Source organism: Calypte anna, chromosome 1 (genome assembly GCF_003957555.1).
Source record: "Calypte anna isolate BGI_N300 chromosome 1, bCalAnn1_v1.p, whole genome shotgun sequence".
Classification (NCBI taxonomy): domain Eukaryota; kingdom Metazoa; phylum Chordata; class Aves; order Apodiformes; family Trochilidae; genus Calypte; species Calypte anna.
Window position 1 is genome coordinate 662,552 of NC_044244.1, and position 16,045 is coordinate 678,596.

Consider the following 16,045-nt stretch of genomic DNA (forward strand, 5'->3'; position numbering starts at 1 on the left):
TAGAACTCCTCACCCAGCAACAGCGATGCCACAAATGAGTTTTCCAGGAATTATGAAGGAATGGCTGGAGAAGAAGGGAAAAGTCTTCACGGGCTGCAATTTCTTTCCCAAATCCCAGTGTCATTAACCCAAGTTACACCTTGTGTAAGCTGGCTGTGAACTCTAACCTCCTGGTTGCTCATCACGTGAGCCCAACCAGTCCCAGTCCAACCAGAGTACACAGATTAAAGATTGTGAGGGAGATTAAACTCCCCAACACCAACCCCTGCCAGGCTGGGCTCTCCCTTCACTGCTCTGCAGCTGGTTCAGCATTTTCACCTCTGTGGCCCTGAATGTTTCTGGTTGGGATCCTTGTGTGTGTTCTCATTCTTCTCAGGGTTTCACTCTTTTCTCAGAGAGGTCTTGTTTAGAAGAGCTGTTAGAAGAGTCTGAGATGATAACAACAATTATCATCATTATCCTTATGGGGGTGTGGGGTGAGGAGAAGCTCAAGAGAGGCATCAAACCCCCCATGTCCTGGGCTGCATCCCCAGCAGTGTGAGCAGCAGGGCCAGGGAGGGGATTGTCCCCCTCTGCTCCGCTCTGGGGAGACCCCCCTGGGGTAAAGCTGTGTCCAGCTCTGGGGTCCCCAGCAGCAGAAGGACACGGAGCTGTTGGAGCCAGTGCAGAGGAGGCCCTGGAGCTGCTGGGAGGGCTGGAGCAGCTCTGCTCTGGAGCCAGGCTGAGAGAGTTGGGGGTGTTGAGGCTGGAGAAGAGAAGGCTGCAATGGGGAGACCTTAGAGCACCTTCCAGTGCCTGAAGGGGCTCCAGGAAAGCTGGGGAGGGACTTGGGACAAGGGCCTGGAAGGATGGGACCCTGCGAGGGGGAAGGGTTTCCAGCTGCAAGAGGGGAGATGGAGAGGAGATCTTGGGCAGGCAGGGAGGGAGGGAGGGAGAAATTGTTTGGGGTGAGGGTGCTGAGCTTTAGAACCAGGTTGCCCAGGAAAAGAGTCTCTGCCCCATCCCTGGCAGTGTTCAAAGCCAGGTTGGATGGGGCTTGGAGCAATCTGGGAGGGAGGTGTCCCTGCCCATGGCAGGGGGGTTGGAATCAGCTGAGCTTTCAGTTCTCTTCCAGCCCAACCCATTCCAGGATTCTATTTCTTGGGGAGGGAGGGAGGGAGGGAGGGAGAAATTCTTTGGGGTGAGGGTGCTGAGCCCCTGGGTGCCCAGGTTGCCCCCAGAAGCTGTGGCTACCCCATCCCTGGCAGTGTCTCAGGTCAGGTTGGATGGGGCTTGGAGCACCCTGGGCTGGTGGGAGGTGTCCCTGCCCATGGAAAGGGTTTGGAATGAGCTGATCTTTAAGGTCCCTCCCAACCCAACCCATTCTCTCACCTGATGAATTGATTGATGGATTTACAGGAGGAGGGGCAGCCAGGGACACCTCCCACAGGACCAGGTTGCTCAGAGTTTGCTTCCCACACCACCATGGTTGTGGTTTTGATGTCCCCATGGTCACCACAACCCCAACCCCACTCCCCCCATGGGCTGCATTTGCCCCTTCCTCACCTTTTTGGGTCGTCTCAGCACTTGGTGTCTCCGGGTGCTCCTGGGTGGGGTTTTGGGGTGGAAAACTTGGGTCTCCTTCAAGAAAACACAACAGGGAGACAGCATCAAGAGCAGCCCCCACCCCACATCCCCCTCCCCTGATGGAGCTTCCATCCCTCATCCCCGTGGATCCAGGAGGGGCCTTACGGATGCATTGGAGCATGGGGGGGGTCCAGGCTGGTTGTGTGGAGCCCTGGAGGAGGACACACTGGATGAGGTTGGAGGTCCCAGCTTTCCTCTTGTAGCCCGGGTTGCAGGTGTAGCGCAGGAGGGTGTTGAGCTGAGTGGTGTTGCCCACCTGGATGTGGGCATTGGGCACCTCCTTGGGCTGGCTGCATCCTGCTGGAGGGAGAGGTTGGGGGGAAAAAAATAATAATAAAAAATGATGAAGGGAATAAAGAGGTGAAGATCATCCCAGGGAGATGAGGAACCTGGAGGTCCAGCTCACTGGGCTGAAGGACAACCCTGGGGGACACATTGTACCAGGGGGTGGGAATGGGGGGGTTGGTGCTGCCATCCAACTAAATCCAGGCTGTTGAAAGTCAGTGGTGAGGTGGCTGGGGCTGCCCACAGGGGATGGAGAAGGAGAAAGCTCCAATTCCATCACATTTGCAGAAGCTCTGTTGGCCAACCAAGACTTCTTGCAGGATTTCCCCTCCCTGCAGTCACCATCCCCCCCCTTTTTATTTATTTTTTTTTAATTCTTGCTTTCCATGAAAATGCCCAAGTGGTGCTTGAGTCCTCCAACCACTTCCCAGGTTTTTTTCCCCACCAGAGGTGGCTGAAATCTTCAGCATGAGGTGGTGATGGGGGATGAGTTAAAGCTCTTCTGAATCCCAGCAGTCCTCTCTGCTTCCTTCGAGGTCTTGCCTTGAGGTTGGTGTTGCAAGAGGCTGTCACAATTCCACTCCTTTTTCCAGTCCAATGGAGAAAGTTGTTTGGTTGCCCCCGGGGTTGTTCCTGCACCCAGATCCTTCCTGATCCCTCAGCTCCCCACCTGAGATGCTGTGGGGAGCTGATGCTCCAGCACAGGGATGCTCAGGGGGATAAAGCAACATCCAAGCAAGGTGGAGAAATCCACAGCCAGGATGGAGCAAAAGGCACATTGAGGATGGGATGGAACAATCCATGGATGAGATGGGATGGATGGACAGGTTGGAGGAATCAGAGAATCACAGGATAATTCAGGTTGGAAGGGACCTCTCAAGGTCACCCAGTCCAACTCTTCTAATATATAATCATGACTATTCTAGGAATAGGCTGGGTTAATTTGGAAGAGCTGTGTCTTCAAAGGCACATGTCCACTTTATTTCTGGGGGTCTTTTTGCCCCCCATCTGGTGGTCATTGGATGAAGTCAGCCATCTGCCTCAGTTTCCCCTTTCCTTACTCTTGGATTCCACACATGCACAGCAGGATACCCTCTGGAGCTTTTTTTAGGGTACAGGAACTGTGGGTTTCTTTTTTCCTGGTCCCCTAAGCCTTGGAAAGGTCACATCTCATCCTCCTGATTCACCATCATGCCATGAATCCATGTGGGAATGTTTCACACTGCCTGTGGGGTTTGGAATGAGATCCTTAAGGTCCCTTCCAACCCAAACCAGTCAGCACTTCAGTGGTTTTGTGGTAAGTGACTTTTGCCAGATACTTTTTTATTTTGACCCCATTCAGATTCAATGTTCTGGTGCTTTCCACCAGCTGCACGTGCCCAAAACTTGAAAGATTTTGGATTTCTGGTAAATTCTGTCATCCCCCTCTGTGGGCTGCAGCCAGGGGCAGGTGCATTGGGCTGCCTGGACATAAAATCATAGAATCATAGAATCATAGAATGGGCTGGGTTGGAAGGGACCTCAGAGATCATCAAGTCCAACCCTTGATCCACTCCCACTGCAGTTCCCAGCCCATGGCACTCAGTGCCACATCCAGGCTCTTTGGAAATAGCTCCAGACACGGAGAATCCACTACTTCCCTGGGCAGCCCATTCCAATGCCTGATCACCCTCTCCAGAAAGAAATTCTTTCTCATCTCCAACCTAAACCTCCCCTGGCACAACTTGAGACCCTGCCCTCTTGTCTTGCTGAGAGTTGCCTGGGAAAAGAGCCCAACCCCCCCCCTGGCTCCAACCTCCTTTCAGGGAGTTGCAGAGAGTGATGAGGTCTCCCCTGAGCCTCCTCTTCTCCAGCCTCAACACCCCCAGCTCCCTCAGCCCTTCCCCACAGGAATTCTGCTGGATCCCTTCACAGCCTCCTTGCTCTTCTCTGGACCTGCTCCAGCACCCCAATCTCCTTCCTGAGCTGAGGGGCCCAGAACTGGACACAGGACTCAAGCTGTGGCCTCCCCAGGGCTGAGCACAGGGGCAGAATCCCTTCCCTGGACCTGCTGGTGATGCTGTTTCTGATACAGCCCAGGATGCCATTGGCCTTCTTGGCCACCTGGGCACACTGCTGGCTCCTGTTCAGCTTCCTGGCAATCCAGACTCCCAGGTCCCTTTCTGCCACTCTGTGCCCAGCCTGGAGCTCCCCATGGGGCTGTTGTGGCCAAAGTGCAGGACCTGGCCCTTGGAATGTTGAACCTCATCCTGTTGGGATCATCCCAACTCTCCAGTCTGTCCAGGTCTCAGCCCAACTCTCCAGTCTGTGCATGGACATGATCCATCACCTAAACTCTTCCCAGGATGAAGTGGGATAACTTGGAAGGGGTGGACCAACACTCTGCTCCACTGCTCCTCAGGCACCTTGGGATGTGCTGGGTTGGCAGGAGGTCAGAAATTGTCACTTTTGTCCCCAAAGCTTGAGGGATGGTGGTTGCCCAACCCACACCTGACTTCACCCAGGTTGGTGGTGGACCCAGGGAAGGGGAATCCCACCCAATGTTGAGGGGAGGGAGACCTGGAGGGGGGGGGGGATTTGCACATCCACATCACCCCCTTCTACCTCTGGTATCTCACCCCCTCCTTCTACCCCCAGGATTGCATCCCCCCCCCAGCTCCCTCAGTACTGCACCCCCTCCCAGATATCTGCAACCCCCCTGCCCCTTGCTTCCCCTGGTATTGCACCACCCTGGGCCCCCCAGTATTGAAACCCCCCCCCCCAGTGTTGCATCCCCCTCATTTTTGCATCCCCCCCCATTGCATCCACCCCACTATTGCATCCCCCCCATTGTTGCATCCCCCCCCTTATTGCATCCCCCCCACTATTGCATGCCCCCCAGTGTTGCATCCCCCCATTATTGCATCCCCCCCACTATTGCACCCCCCCCAGTGTTGCACCCCCCCATTATTGCATCCCCCCCACTATTGCATCCCCCCATTATTGCATCCCCCTCATTATTGCATCCCCCCCCAGTGTTGCATCCCCCCCACTATTGCATCCCCCTCCTTACTGCATCCCCCCCACTATTGCATCCCCCTCCTTACTGCATCCCCCCACTATTGCATCCTCCCCATTATTGCATCCCCCCACTATTGCATCCTCCCCATTATTGCATCCCCCCCACTACTGCATCCCCCCCATTATTGCATCCCCCCCAGTGTTGCATCCCCCCCAGTGTTGCATCCCCCCCCCTTATTGCATCCCCCCCCATTATTGCATCCCCCCCAGTGTTGCATCCTCCCGATTATTGCATCCCCCCCCACTACTGCATCCCCCCCCATTATTGCATCCCCCCACTATTGCATCCCCCCACTATTGCATCCCCCCCAGTGTTGCATCCCCCCAGTATTGCATCCCCCCATTATTGCACCCCCCCCCATACTGCATCCACCTCATTATTGCATCCACCCCACTATTGCATCCCCCCCATTATTGCATCCCCCCAGTATTACATGCACCCCACAATTGCATCCCCCCCACTATTGGATCATCCCCCCCCCCATCAGGTATCTCAGCTCCCCCTTCTTCCCCCAGTATTACACCCCCACCCCGATATTCCCCCCCCCCTAGCATCCCCCATCTCGTTATTGCACCCCCTCAAGTATCCGCCCCCCCACCCCTCTATCTCTCCTCCCCACGTCCATCCCATTATTGCATCCCCCCCCCCCCATCCCATCCCCCCATCCCATCCCCCGGTATTACACCCCCACCCCGATATTAAACCCCCCCCGCCCCGAGTATCCCCCATCTCGTTATTGCACCCCCCCAGGTATTCCCCCCCCCCCCTACCCCTCTATTTCTCCTCCCCCCATCTGCACTGCATCCCCCCCAAATATCCCCCCATCCCATCCCATCCCATCCCATCCCATCCCCCGGTATTACACCCCCACCCCGATATTCCCCCCCCCCTAGCATCCCCCATCTCGTTATTGCATCCCCCCAGATATCCACCCCCCACCCCTCCATTTCTCCTCCCTCCGTCCATCCCATTATTGCATCCCCCCCCATGTATGCCCCCATCCCATCCCATCCCATCCCATCCCATCCATCCCATCCCATCCCATCCCATCCCCCGCTATTACACCCCCACCCCTATCTCCCCCCCCCGGAATATCCCACCCCCCCCTCGCGTACCGACCCCCTCCCCAAGGTGGGGATGGGTGGGGGGATGGATCCCCCCCCCTTCCCTGCGTTCCCACCCCGACCCCCCCATCCCGGCAGGGCGGTTCTTCCCCTCCCCGTTCCGTTCCCCCCCCCCTCCCCGGTTCCGAAAGCGAAACCGAAAGGCAGGGGGAGGGCGGCAGAGCGGGCATGGCCGCGGGTAGCGGCGGGGGGCTGCGGGGCCACTCCGCGGAGCCCCCCCGGGAGCCCTGAGCCCCCTCCCCCGGCTCCAGCCCCGGCCCCCGGTCCATGGCGTGGCGGCTGCTGCTCCTGCTCTTCGGTACCGGCCCCGTTCCGCTGCCCCGGGCCGCCGCCGACACCGGTAAGAACCGAGCCTCTCGGCACCCCGAACCGCGGCCGCCGTCCCCGAAACCTTCCCGGGGTGCCCGGGAAACTCCTCGGGGTCTCCATCCCATCCACAGGGTGCCCGGGATACTCCTTGGGGTGCTCATCCCATCCCTGGGGTGCCCGGGATACTCCTTAGGGTGCCCACACTGCACCTGGGGGTGCCAAGGATACTCCTTAGGGTGTCCACACTGGACCTCGGGGTGCCTGGGCTGCTCCTTAGGGTCTCCACCCCATCCACACGGTGCCAAGGATACTCCTTAGGGTGTCCATCCCATCCCTGGGGGGCCTGGGATACTCCTTGGGGTGTCCACACTGCACCTGGGAGTTCCCAGGATACTCCTTGGGGTGCCCACCCCATTTCCAGGGGTACCCAGGATTCTCCCTGGGGTGTCCATCCCATCCCTGGGGTGGCCGGGATACTCCTTGGGGTATCCATCCCATCCACAGGGTGCTCGGGATACTCCTTAGGGTGCCCACCCCATCCACAGGGTGCCAAGGATATTCCTTGGGGTATCCACCCCATCTCCAGGGTGCCAAGAATACTCCTTGGGGTATCCATCCCATCCCTGGGGTGCCCGGGATACTCCTTGGGGTATCCATCCCATCCACAGGGTGCTCGGGATACTCCTTAGGGTGCCCACCCCATTTCCAGGTGCCTGGGATACTCCTTAGGGTGTCCACACTGGACCTCGGGGTGCCCAGGCTGCTCCTTAGGGTGTCCACCCCATCCCCAGAGTGCCAAGGATACTCTTTGAGGTGCTCATCCCCTCCCTGGGGTGCCCGGGCTGTTTCTTGGGGTGTCCACCCCATCCACAGGGTGCCAAGGATATTCCTTGGGGTATCCATCCCATCCCTGGGGTGCCTGGGATACTCCTTAGGGTGCCCACCCCATTTCCAGGGGTACCCAGGATACTCCCTGGGGTGTCCACACTGCACCTGGGAGTTCCCGGCATACTCCTTAGGGTGTCCACACCGCACGTGGGAGTTCCTGGGATACTCCTTAGGGTGCCCACCCCATTTCCAGGGGTTCCCAGGATACTCCTTGGGGTGTCCATCCCATCCCTGGGGTGCCCAGGATACTCTTTGGGATGCCCACCGCATTCCTGGGGTTCCAGGGCTGTTCCCTGGGGTGCCCACACTCTGTCCTTCCATTCCCTTTGCACCCCCCCTGGGTGCCCCCTCCCTGTCCCCAATGTCCCCACCTGCACCCAGGGGGGATCTGTGGGGTCTGTGAGATGGACCCACAGGAGCTGCAACACCTGGGGGCTCCACGGGACTGTGGTCACCAAACCTGGAATGTCACCAAACCTGGAATGTCACATCAGACCAGAAATGTCACCAATCCAGGAATGTCACCAAACCTGGGATGTCACATCAGAACAGGAATGTCACCAAACTTGGAATGCCACCAATCCAGGAATGTCCCATCAGAACAGGAATGTCAGGTCAGAACAGGAATGCCACCAAACCTGGAATGTCACCACCCCAGGAATGTCACCAAACCTGGAATGCCACCAAACCTGGGATGTCACATCAGAACAGGAATGACACCAATCCAGGAATGTCACCAACCCAGGAATGTCACATCAGACCAGAAAGGTCATCACATCAGGAATGGCACCGGCCCAGGAATGCCACCAAACCTGGAATGTCACCAAAACAGGAATGTCACCAAAACAGGAATGTCAGGTCAGAACAGGAACGTCACCAAACCTGGAATGTCACCCAAACACGAATGTCACCAAACCTGGAATGCCACCAAAACAAGAATGTCACCACCAAACCAGGAATGTCACATCAGACCAGAAATGTCACCAATCCAGGAATGTCACCAATCCAGGAATGCCACCAAAACAGGAATATCAGATCAGAACAGGAATGGCATCCAGCCAGGAATGTCACCAAACTTGGAATGCCACCAATCCAGGAATGTCATCAAACCAGGAATGTCACATCAGAACAGAAAGGTCATCACATCAGGAATGGCACCAGCCCAGGAATGCCACCAAACTTGGAATGTCACCAAAACAGGAATATCAGATCAGAACAGGAATGGCACCCAACCAGGAATGGCACCAACTCAGGAATGTCACCCAAACAGGAATGTCACCAAACCTGGAATGTCACCAAACCTGGAATGCCACCAAAACAGGAATGTCACCAAAACAGGAATGTCACCAAAACAGGAATGCCACCAAAACAGGAATGTCACCAAACTTGGAATGCCATCAATCCAGGAATGTCATCAAACCAGGAATGTCACATCAGAACAGGAATGCCACCAAACCTGGAATGTCACCACCCCAGGAACGTCACCAAACCTGGGATGTCACATCAGAACAGGAATGTCAGATCAGAACAGGAATGACACCAACCCAGGAATGTCACCAAACTGGGAAAGTCACCAAACTGGGAAAGTCACCCAGACAGGAGATTGTCACCAGTCCAGGAATGTCAGATCAGACCAGGAATGTCACCAACCCTGGGATGTCCCCTCGTGTCACTTTCCCACCTTGGGGACCAAACGTCCCTCCGGGCTCAGCGAGGAGCAGCCGGCAGCTCCCGATCCCCCCGATCCCTCCGGGAATTGGGGAAAACCGCGGGAATCGGGAAGGGTTCGGGAGGGAGAGGAGCGGGAAACGGGGCGAGGAGCAGAGCTCGGAGCAGCCCCAGAACCTCCCGGTTCCGATGGAGCTCAGGGAGCGGCGGTGCCGCGGGGCACGGATTGGGGGTTTGGGTTCGGGTTTGGGGTTCGGGTTCAGGTTTGGGGTTCGGGTTCGGGTTTGGGAAGAGGAGGAACCCGCGGGGACGGGTAGGGAACCGTCCCGGGGGAGCTGAGGAGCTGCTGCCCTCCCGTGGGTCGGAACCGGCACCACCTCCTGTGGCCCGGCCCGGCGCAGCAGAGTGTGAGGAGTGGCTCAGGCTGTGATTTAGTGGTGGGGTTTTATTTTATTTCCAATTAATTTTAATGATTTCTATTTATTTTTTTAATTTTTTAATTTTATTTATTAATTAAAAATAGTTTTTTATTATTTATTCGTTGAACTTTTATTTATTTTCATTCTTTATTTCTTTGACCACATCTTTATTTTATGGTTTTTTTATTTACTTATTTATTTATTTTCAATTTTACTTTATTTCTGGTTAATTTTTAAAAATTAATATCGATTTTTAAAGGTAATTCTTGCCTTTAATTAATCTCGTCTTTATTTAATTAATTCCTATTTAGTGATTTATTTATAGGTTTATCCATTCTTATTTTTATTTTTTAATTTATTTTGACTTAGTTGCAGATTTATTTTATTTATTCTCATTTATTTTTATATATATTTATATAAAAACATATTATAGATATAAATATATTAATATATATTATAATATATAATATATTATATAAAGTATATATAATTATATTATGTATAATAATATATTAATATATTGTAATAATCATATGATTAAATATTAATAATATAATTATATAATTAAATATTAATACAGATATAATTATATAATTAAATAATATAATTAATAATTATAATATATATTAATATATTTATATATAATGTATGTTTTTATATAAATATAGATAATATGTATATAATATATATTATATATTATATATAATAATATATAATAATATAATATATAAATATATCTTTATATATAAATATATAAATATAAATAAATATATAAAATACCTATATAAATATCTAAATATATATTTAGGTATAAAATATATATAAAACATAGAATATTTTATATATATTTGTTTATTTTTAATTTTTTAATATTTATTCTAAATTACTTTTTATCTCTCTATTTATTTACTCTCTGGGGTTTGATGTTTCTGATGACTCCTTGTCACGGTTTAACACTGACCCGGCAATTAAACCGAATAACAGACGCTCTCTATTAATCTCTCTCTCCAGGTGAAGGCAGAGGAGAGAGAATAAGGGAGAGAGACTGATGGGTTGGAAACTAAACTACACAACTTTAATGAAACAGTAATGATAAATAGGTAAAATTACTAAATATATACAAATATACAGGAAAATGGATACCACATTCCTCCCTCCTTTCCCCCAATAACTCTCACGTCACCACTGAGGCTGCAGGGCAGCCCTGGGAAAGTCCAGGCTGGAATCCTGGAGTCGGCAGCAGTCGGGAACTGGAGGCAGGAACACACAGATATGGGCTGGCACGGATCAGGACCACAGGCAGATGAACAGACAGGATCCTTCCAGGATGCCGGGTGAAGGAAGGGAAGCAGGGAAATCAGGAAAAGATCTGGCTCGGCCCTCGTGATGCCTCAAATTTATACTGAGTGTGACGTATATGGGATGGAATACTCTGTTTGGTCAATTCTGGCATCTATCTTGTCCGTTTCTCCCTAAAGGAGGGTTCAGGTGGGGCCTCTGTGTCCTTGGCTCTGCACACCAGTCTCTAGCAGTAACTCTAAACATCAAGTGTTATCAGTCCTAAAAGCACACACACTGCATGAGAAACTTGCTGTTAATTTCAGAGAGACTACTTACAAGGGACTTAGCTAAAAGCAAAAGTACAGAAACAGAAAACCACCTTTATCCTGGCCCAAACCAGGACACTCCTCCATATTTATTTCTCTTCTGGAGCTGGGTGGTTCTGATCACTCCTCCCCCCCCTTGCCCATCACCATCCCCTGAGATTTCTCCTCTTTCCTCCACTTTTTTTTTTGCTCTGATGTTTTCTGGTTTCTTCTTCTTTGCTTCCCCCCTCCCTCCCTCATCCCTCCTTCTTCTTTTCCACCCATCATTTTCCAGCCCAACCCTCACCAAGCTGAGGACTGGAATTCCTTCCTGGGTAACCAGAAAAACCCAAAACCTTCATTTTGCTTTTTGCTTTTTTTGTTGTTTTTTTCAGGTTTGTATTTGGATTTTTTTTCCCCAGGTGCCTCCACACACAGGGGGCAGCATTGCCCTTGGAGAGAGTCCTGGAATCCTGGAATGGTTTGGGTTGGAAGGGACCTCAAAGCTCATCCAGTCCCAACCCCCTGCATGGGCAGGGACCCCTCCCACCAGCCCAGGCTGCTCCAAGCCCCATCCAACCTGACCTGAGACACTGCCAGGGATGGGGCAGCCACAACTTCCTTGGACAACCTGGGCCAGGCTCTCCCCACCCTCAAAGTCAAGAATTTCCTCCCCATCTCCAACCTCAATCTCCCCTTTCTCTCCAAGTTTTAACCCATTTCCCTTCTCCTCTCCCTACCCCCCCGTGTCCAAAGCCCTCCCCCAGCTTTCTTGGAGCCCCTTCAGATATTGGAAGGTTGCTCTAAGCTCACCTGGGAGCCTCCTCTTCTCCAGGCTGAACAACCCCAAGCCCTCAGCCTGGCTTCCCAGGGAGGTGCTCAGCCCTCTGAGCATTTGAGTGGCTCTGCTCTGGACACCTTCCAGGAGCTCTGTGTCCTTCTGCTCCAAGCCCTATCCAACCTTCAACACCTCCAGGGATGGGGCAGCCACAGCTTCTGGGGGCAACCTGGGCACCCAGGGGCTCAGCACCCTCACCCCAAACCATTTCTCCCTCCCTTCCTTCCCAAGAAAGAGAATCCTGGAATGGGTTGGCTTGGAAGAGAACTGAAAGCTCAGCTCATTCCAACCCCCCTGCCATGGGCAGGGACACCTCCCTCCCAGATTGCTCCAAGCCCCATCCAACCTGGCTTTGAACACTGCCAGGGATGGGGCAGAGACTCTTTTCCTGGGCAACCTGGTTCTAAAGCTCAGCACCCTCACCCCAAACAATTTCTCCCTCCCTGCCTGCCCAAGATCTCCTCTCCATCTCCCCTCTTGCAGCTGGAAACCCTTCCCCCTCGCAGGGTCCCATCCCTCCAGGCCCTTGTCCCAAGTCCCTCCCCAGCTTTCCTGGAGCCCCTTCAGGCACTGGAAGGTGCTCTAAGGTCTCCCCATTGCAGCCTTCTCTTCTCCAGCCTCAACACCCCCAACTCTCTCAGCCTGGCTCCAGAGCAGAGCTGCTCCAACCTCTGATCATCTCCAAGAGCTCCATGCCTTTTTTTTGGGAATCTCCACAACTGGACACAGAGCTCCAGGTGGGGTCTCAGCAGAGCAGAGCAGAGGGGGAGAATCCCCTCCCTTGACTTTCTGTCTCTGCTGCTTTTGATGCAGCCCAGGACCTGCTTGGTTTCTGGGCTGTAAGCACACACTGAGGGCTCACCTGGAGCTTCTGGGACACCCCCACCCCTGAGTCCCCCACACATCCCATCCATGGATTGCTCCATCCTGTCCATACCTCCCATCCATGCATCCAACCATGGTGATAGGAAAAGGGGTAATGGTTTTAAATTACAGAAAAATAGGTTTAGAGGGGATGTCAGGAACAAGTTCTTTACTTGGAGGGGGGTGGAACAAAACCAGGTTGCCCAGGGATGTGTTTGAGGCCTCATCCCTGCGGATATCCAAGGATTGAGGAGTCTCTGAGCATCCTGATCTGGTTGGGGGTGTCCCTGCTGACTGCAGGGGTTGGACTGGGTGACCTTGAGAGGTCCCTTCCAACCTGAGTTATCCTGTGATTCTATGATCCCTCCAACCTGTCCATCCATCCCATCCCATCCATGGATTGTTCCATCCCATCCTCAATGTGCCTTTTGCTCCATCCTGGCTGTGGATTTCTCCACCTTGCTTGGATGTTGCTTTATCCCCCTGAGCATCCCTGTGCTGGAGCATCAGCTCCCCACAGCATCTCAGGTGAGGAGCTGAGGGATCAGGAAGGATCTGGGTGCAGGAACAACCCCAGGGGCAACGAAACAACTTTCTCCATTGCACTGGAAAAAGGAGTGGAATTGTGACAGCCTCTTGCAACACCAACCTCAAGGCAAGACCTCGAAGGAAGCAGAGAGGCCTCCTGGGCTTCAGAAGAGCTTTAACTCATCCCCCATCACCACCTCGTGCTGAAGATTTCAGCCACCTCTGGTGGGGAAAAAAACCTGGAAGTGGTTGGAGGACTCAAGCACCACTTGGACTTCTTCATGGAAAGCAAGAATTAAAAAAAAAATAAATAAAAAGGGGGGGATGGTGACTGCAGGGAGGGGAAATCCTGCAAGAAGTCTTGGTTGGCCAACAGAGCTTCTGCAAATGTGGTGGAATTGGAGCTTTCTCCTTCTCCATCCCCTGTGGGCAGCCCCAGCCACCTCACCACTGACTTTCTACAGCCTGGATTTAGTTGGATGGCAGCACCAACCCCCCCATTCCCACCCCCTGGTACAATGTGTCCCCCAGGGTTGTCCTTCAGCCCAGCGAGCTGGATCTCCAGGTTCCTCATCTCCCTGGGATGATCTTCACCTCTTTATTCCCTTCATCATTTTTTATTATTATTTTTTTTCCCCCCAACCTCTCCCTCCAGCAGGATGCAGCCAGCCCAAGGAGGTGCCCAATGCCCACATCCAGGTGGGCAACACCACTCAGCTCAACACCCTCCTGCGCTACACCTGCAACCCGGGCTACAAGAGGAAAGCTGGGACCTCCAACCTCATCCAGTGTGTCCTCCCCCAGGGCTCCACACAACCAGCCTGGACCCCCCCCATGCTCCAATGCATCCGTAAGGCCCCTCCTGGATCCACGGGGATGAGGGATGGAAGCTCCATCAGGGGAGGGGGATGTGGGGTGGGGGCTGCTCTTGATGCTGTCTCCCTGTTGTGTTTTCTTGAAGGAGACCCAAGTTTTCCACCCCAAAACCCCACCCAGGAGCACCCGGAGACACCAAGTGCTGAGACGACCCAAAAAGGTGAGGAAGGGGCAAATGCAGCCCATGGGGGGAGTGGGGTTGGGGTTGTGGTGACGGTGGGGACATCAAAACCACAACCATGGTGGTGTGGGAAGCAAACTCTGAGCAACCTGGTCCTGTGGGAGGTGTCCCTGGCTGCCCCTCCTCCTGTAAATTCCATCAATCAATTCATCAGGTGAGGGAATGGGTTGGGCTGGGAGGGACCTTAAAGATCAGCTCATTCCAAACCCTTTCCATGGGCAGGGACACCTCCCACCAGCCCAGGGTGCTCCAAGCCCCATCCAACCTGACCTGAGACACTGCCAGGGATGGGGCAGCCACAGCTTCTGGGGGCAACCTGGGCACCCAAGGGCTCAGCACCCTCACCCCAAACAATTTCTCCCTCCCTCCCTCCCTCCCTGCCTGCCCAAGATCTCCTCTCCATCTCCCCTCTTGCAGCTGGAAACCCTTCCCCCTCGCAGGGTCCCATCCCTCCAGGCCCTTGTCCCAAGTCCCTCCCCAGCTTTCCTGGAGCCCCTTCAGGCACTGGAAGGTGCTCTAAGGTCTCCCCATTGCAGCCTTCTCTTCTCCAGCCTCAACACCCCCAACTCTCTCAGCCTGGCTCCAGAGCAGAGCTGCTCCAGCCCTCCCAGCAGCTCCAGGGCCTCCTCTGCACTGGCTCCAACAGCTCCGTGTCCTTCTGCTGCTGGGGACCCCAGAGCTGGACACAGCTTTACCCCAGGGGGGTCTCCCCAGAGCGGAGCAGAGGGGGACAATCCCCTCCCTGGCCCTGCTGCTCACACTGCTGGGGATGCAGCCCAGGACATGGGGGGTTTGATGCCTCTCTTGAGCTTCTCCTCACCCCACACCCGCAAGTCCTTCTCTTCAACCCAGTGTCCCCCAGCAGGAACCACCAACACCAACCCAACCTTCAGCCCCTCTCCACCTGGGCTGCCAGGAGCTCCTGGGCCATCACCCACTCTACCACAGACCAAGGGGTGCTCAACAGAGACCTCCACACTGCCAGAGATGCACCCACCCCTGGGGACATCCACATGGGGAGAAGGGACACCCCTGGGGACACCTTTGGGGACAACCCCACTGCCCACTGTCCCCACAGAGTACTCTGCAGGTCAGGATGCCTCTGGGGGGCAGGTAACCCCCTGGGGTGTGTTGCAGCCAACAAAGCCTCTTCTCCTTCTTCTCCTTCTCCTTCTCCTTCTCCTTCTCCTTCTCCTTCTCCTTCTCCTTCTCCTTCTCCTTCTCCTTCTCCTTCTCCTTCTCCTTCTCCTTCTCCTTCTCCTTCTCCTTCTCCTTCTCCTTCTCCTTCTCCTTCTCCTTCTCCTTCTCCTTCTCCTTCTCCTTCTCCTTCTCCTTCTCCTTCTCCTCCTCCTCCTCCTCCTTCTCCTTCACCTCCTTACTCTCCAACCTCCTTTCTAGTGAAGTTCCCTCACCCTTTTTTTGGCTTTTCATCTAAAAAACTCCACTTTTCTTTTCCAGTTTCCATCCAGACCGTGGCCTCTTCCATTGGTAAGCTTGGCTGGGCTGAAAAATACTGATTTTGTCAAGCAGGGGCTGTTTTCTTGATTTCTTACCTTAAAAAGTCCCTCCCAAGGGTTGTTGGAGGTCAAGGGCAATACCTGCTCAAGGGAGGAAGGAGGGAACACCCAAATTTCTTCCTGGGGTGGGGAGGGCACCTTGTGAAGATGCAGAAAGAGTTCTGGGCTCTTTGTAGAGATTTTTGTTTGAGCTTGGCCCTTGGCTGTCTCTTGGGAGATGCTCATGGGCCACTCGTGTCTCTCCCCAGTGCTCCTGGTGCTGGTGGTCACTGTTG

The 16,045-nt window shown here is 53.6% G+C and overlaps 1 protein-coding gene and 1 long non-coding RNA gene across 2 annotated transcripts; one reads left to right on the top strand and one right to left on the bottom strand.

Moving 5' to 3' along the window:
- Positions 1–353: 353 nt before the first annotated feature.
- Positions 354–1,931, bottom strand: LOC115600467. Its single transcript, XR_003988991.1, has 4 exons — positions 1,883–1,931; positions 1,732–1,777; positions 1,546–1,620; positions 354–428 (listed from the first exon to the last, which is right to left on the bottom strand). It is a non-coding gene; the product is annotated as an uncharacterized LOC115600467 (long non-coding RNA).
- A 4,409-nt stretch (positions 1,932–6,340) lies between these two features.
- Positions 6,341–16,044, top strand: IL15RA (interleukin 15 receptor subunit alpha; the record flags this gene model as incomplete). Its single annotated transcript, XM_030469523.1, has 5 exons — positions 6,341–6,436; positions 13,852–14,046; positions 14,158–14,232; positions 15,712–15,741; positions 16,019–16,044. Coding segments are annotated over exons 1-5 (399 nt in total), but the record flags the coding sequence as incomplete, so codon positions are not given.
- Position 16,045: the final 1 nt, after the last annotated feature.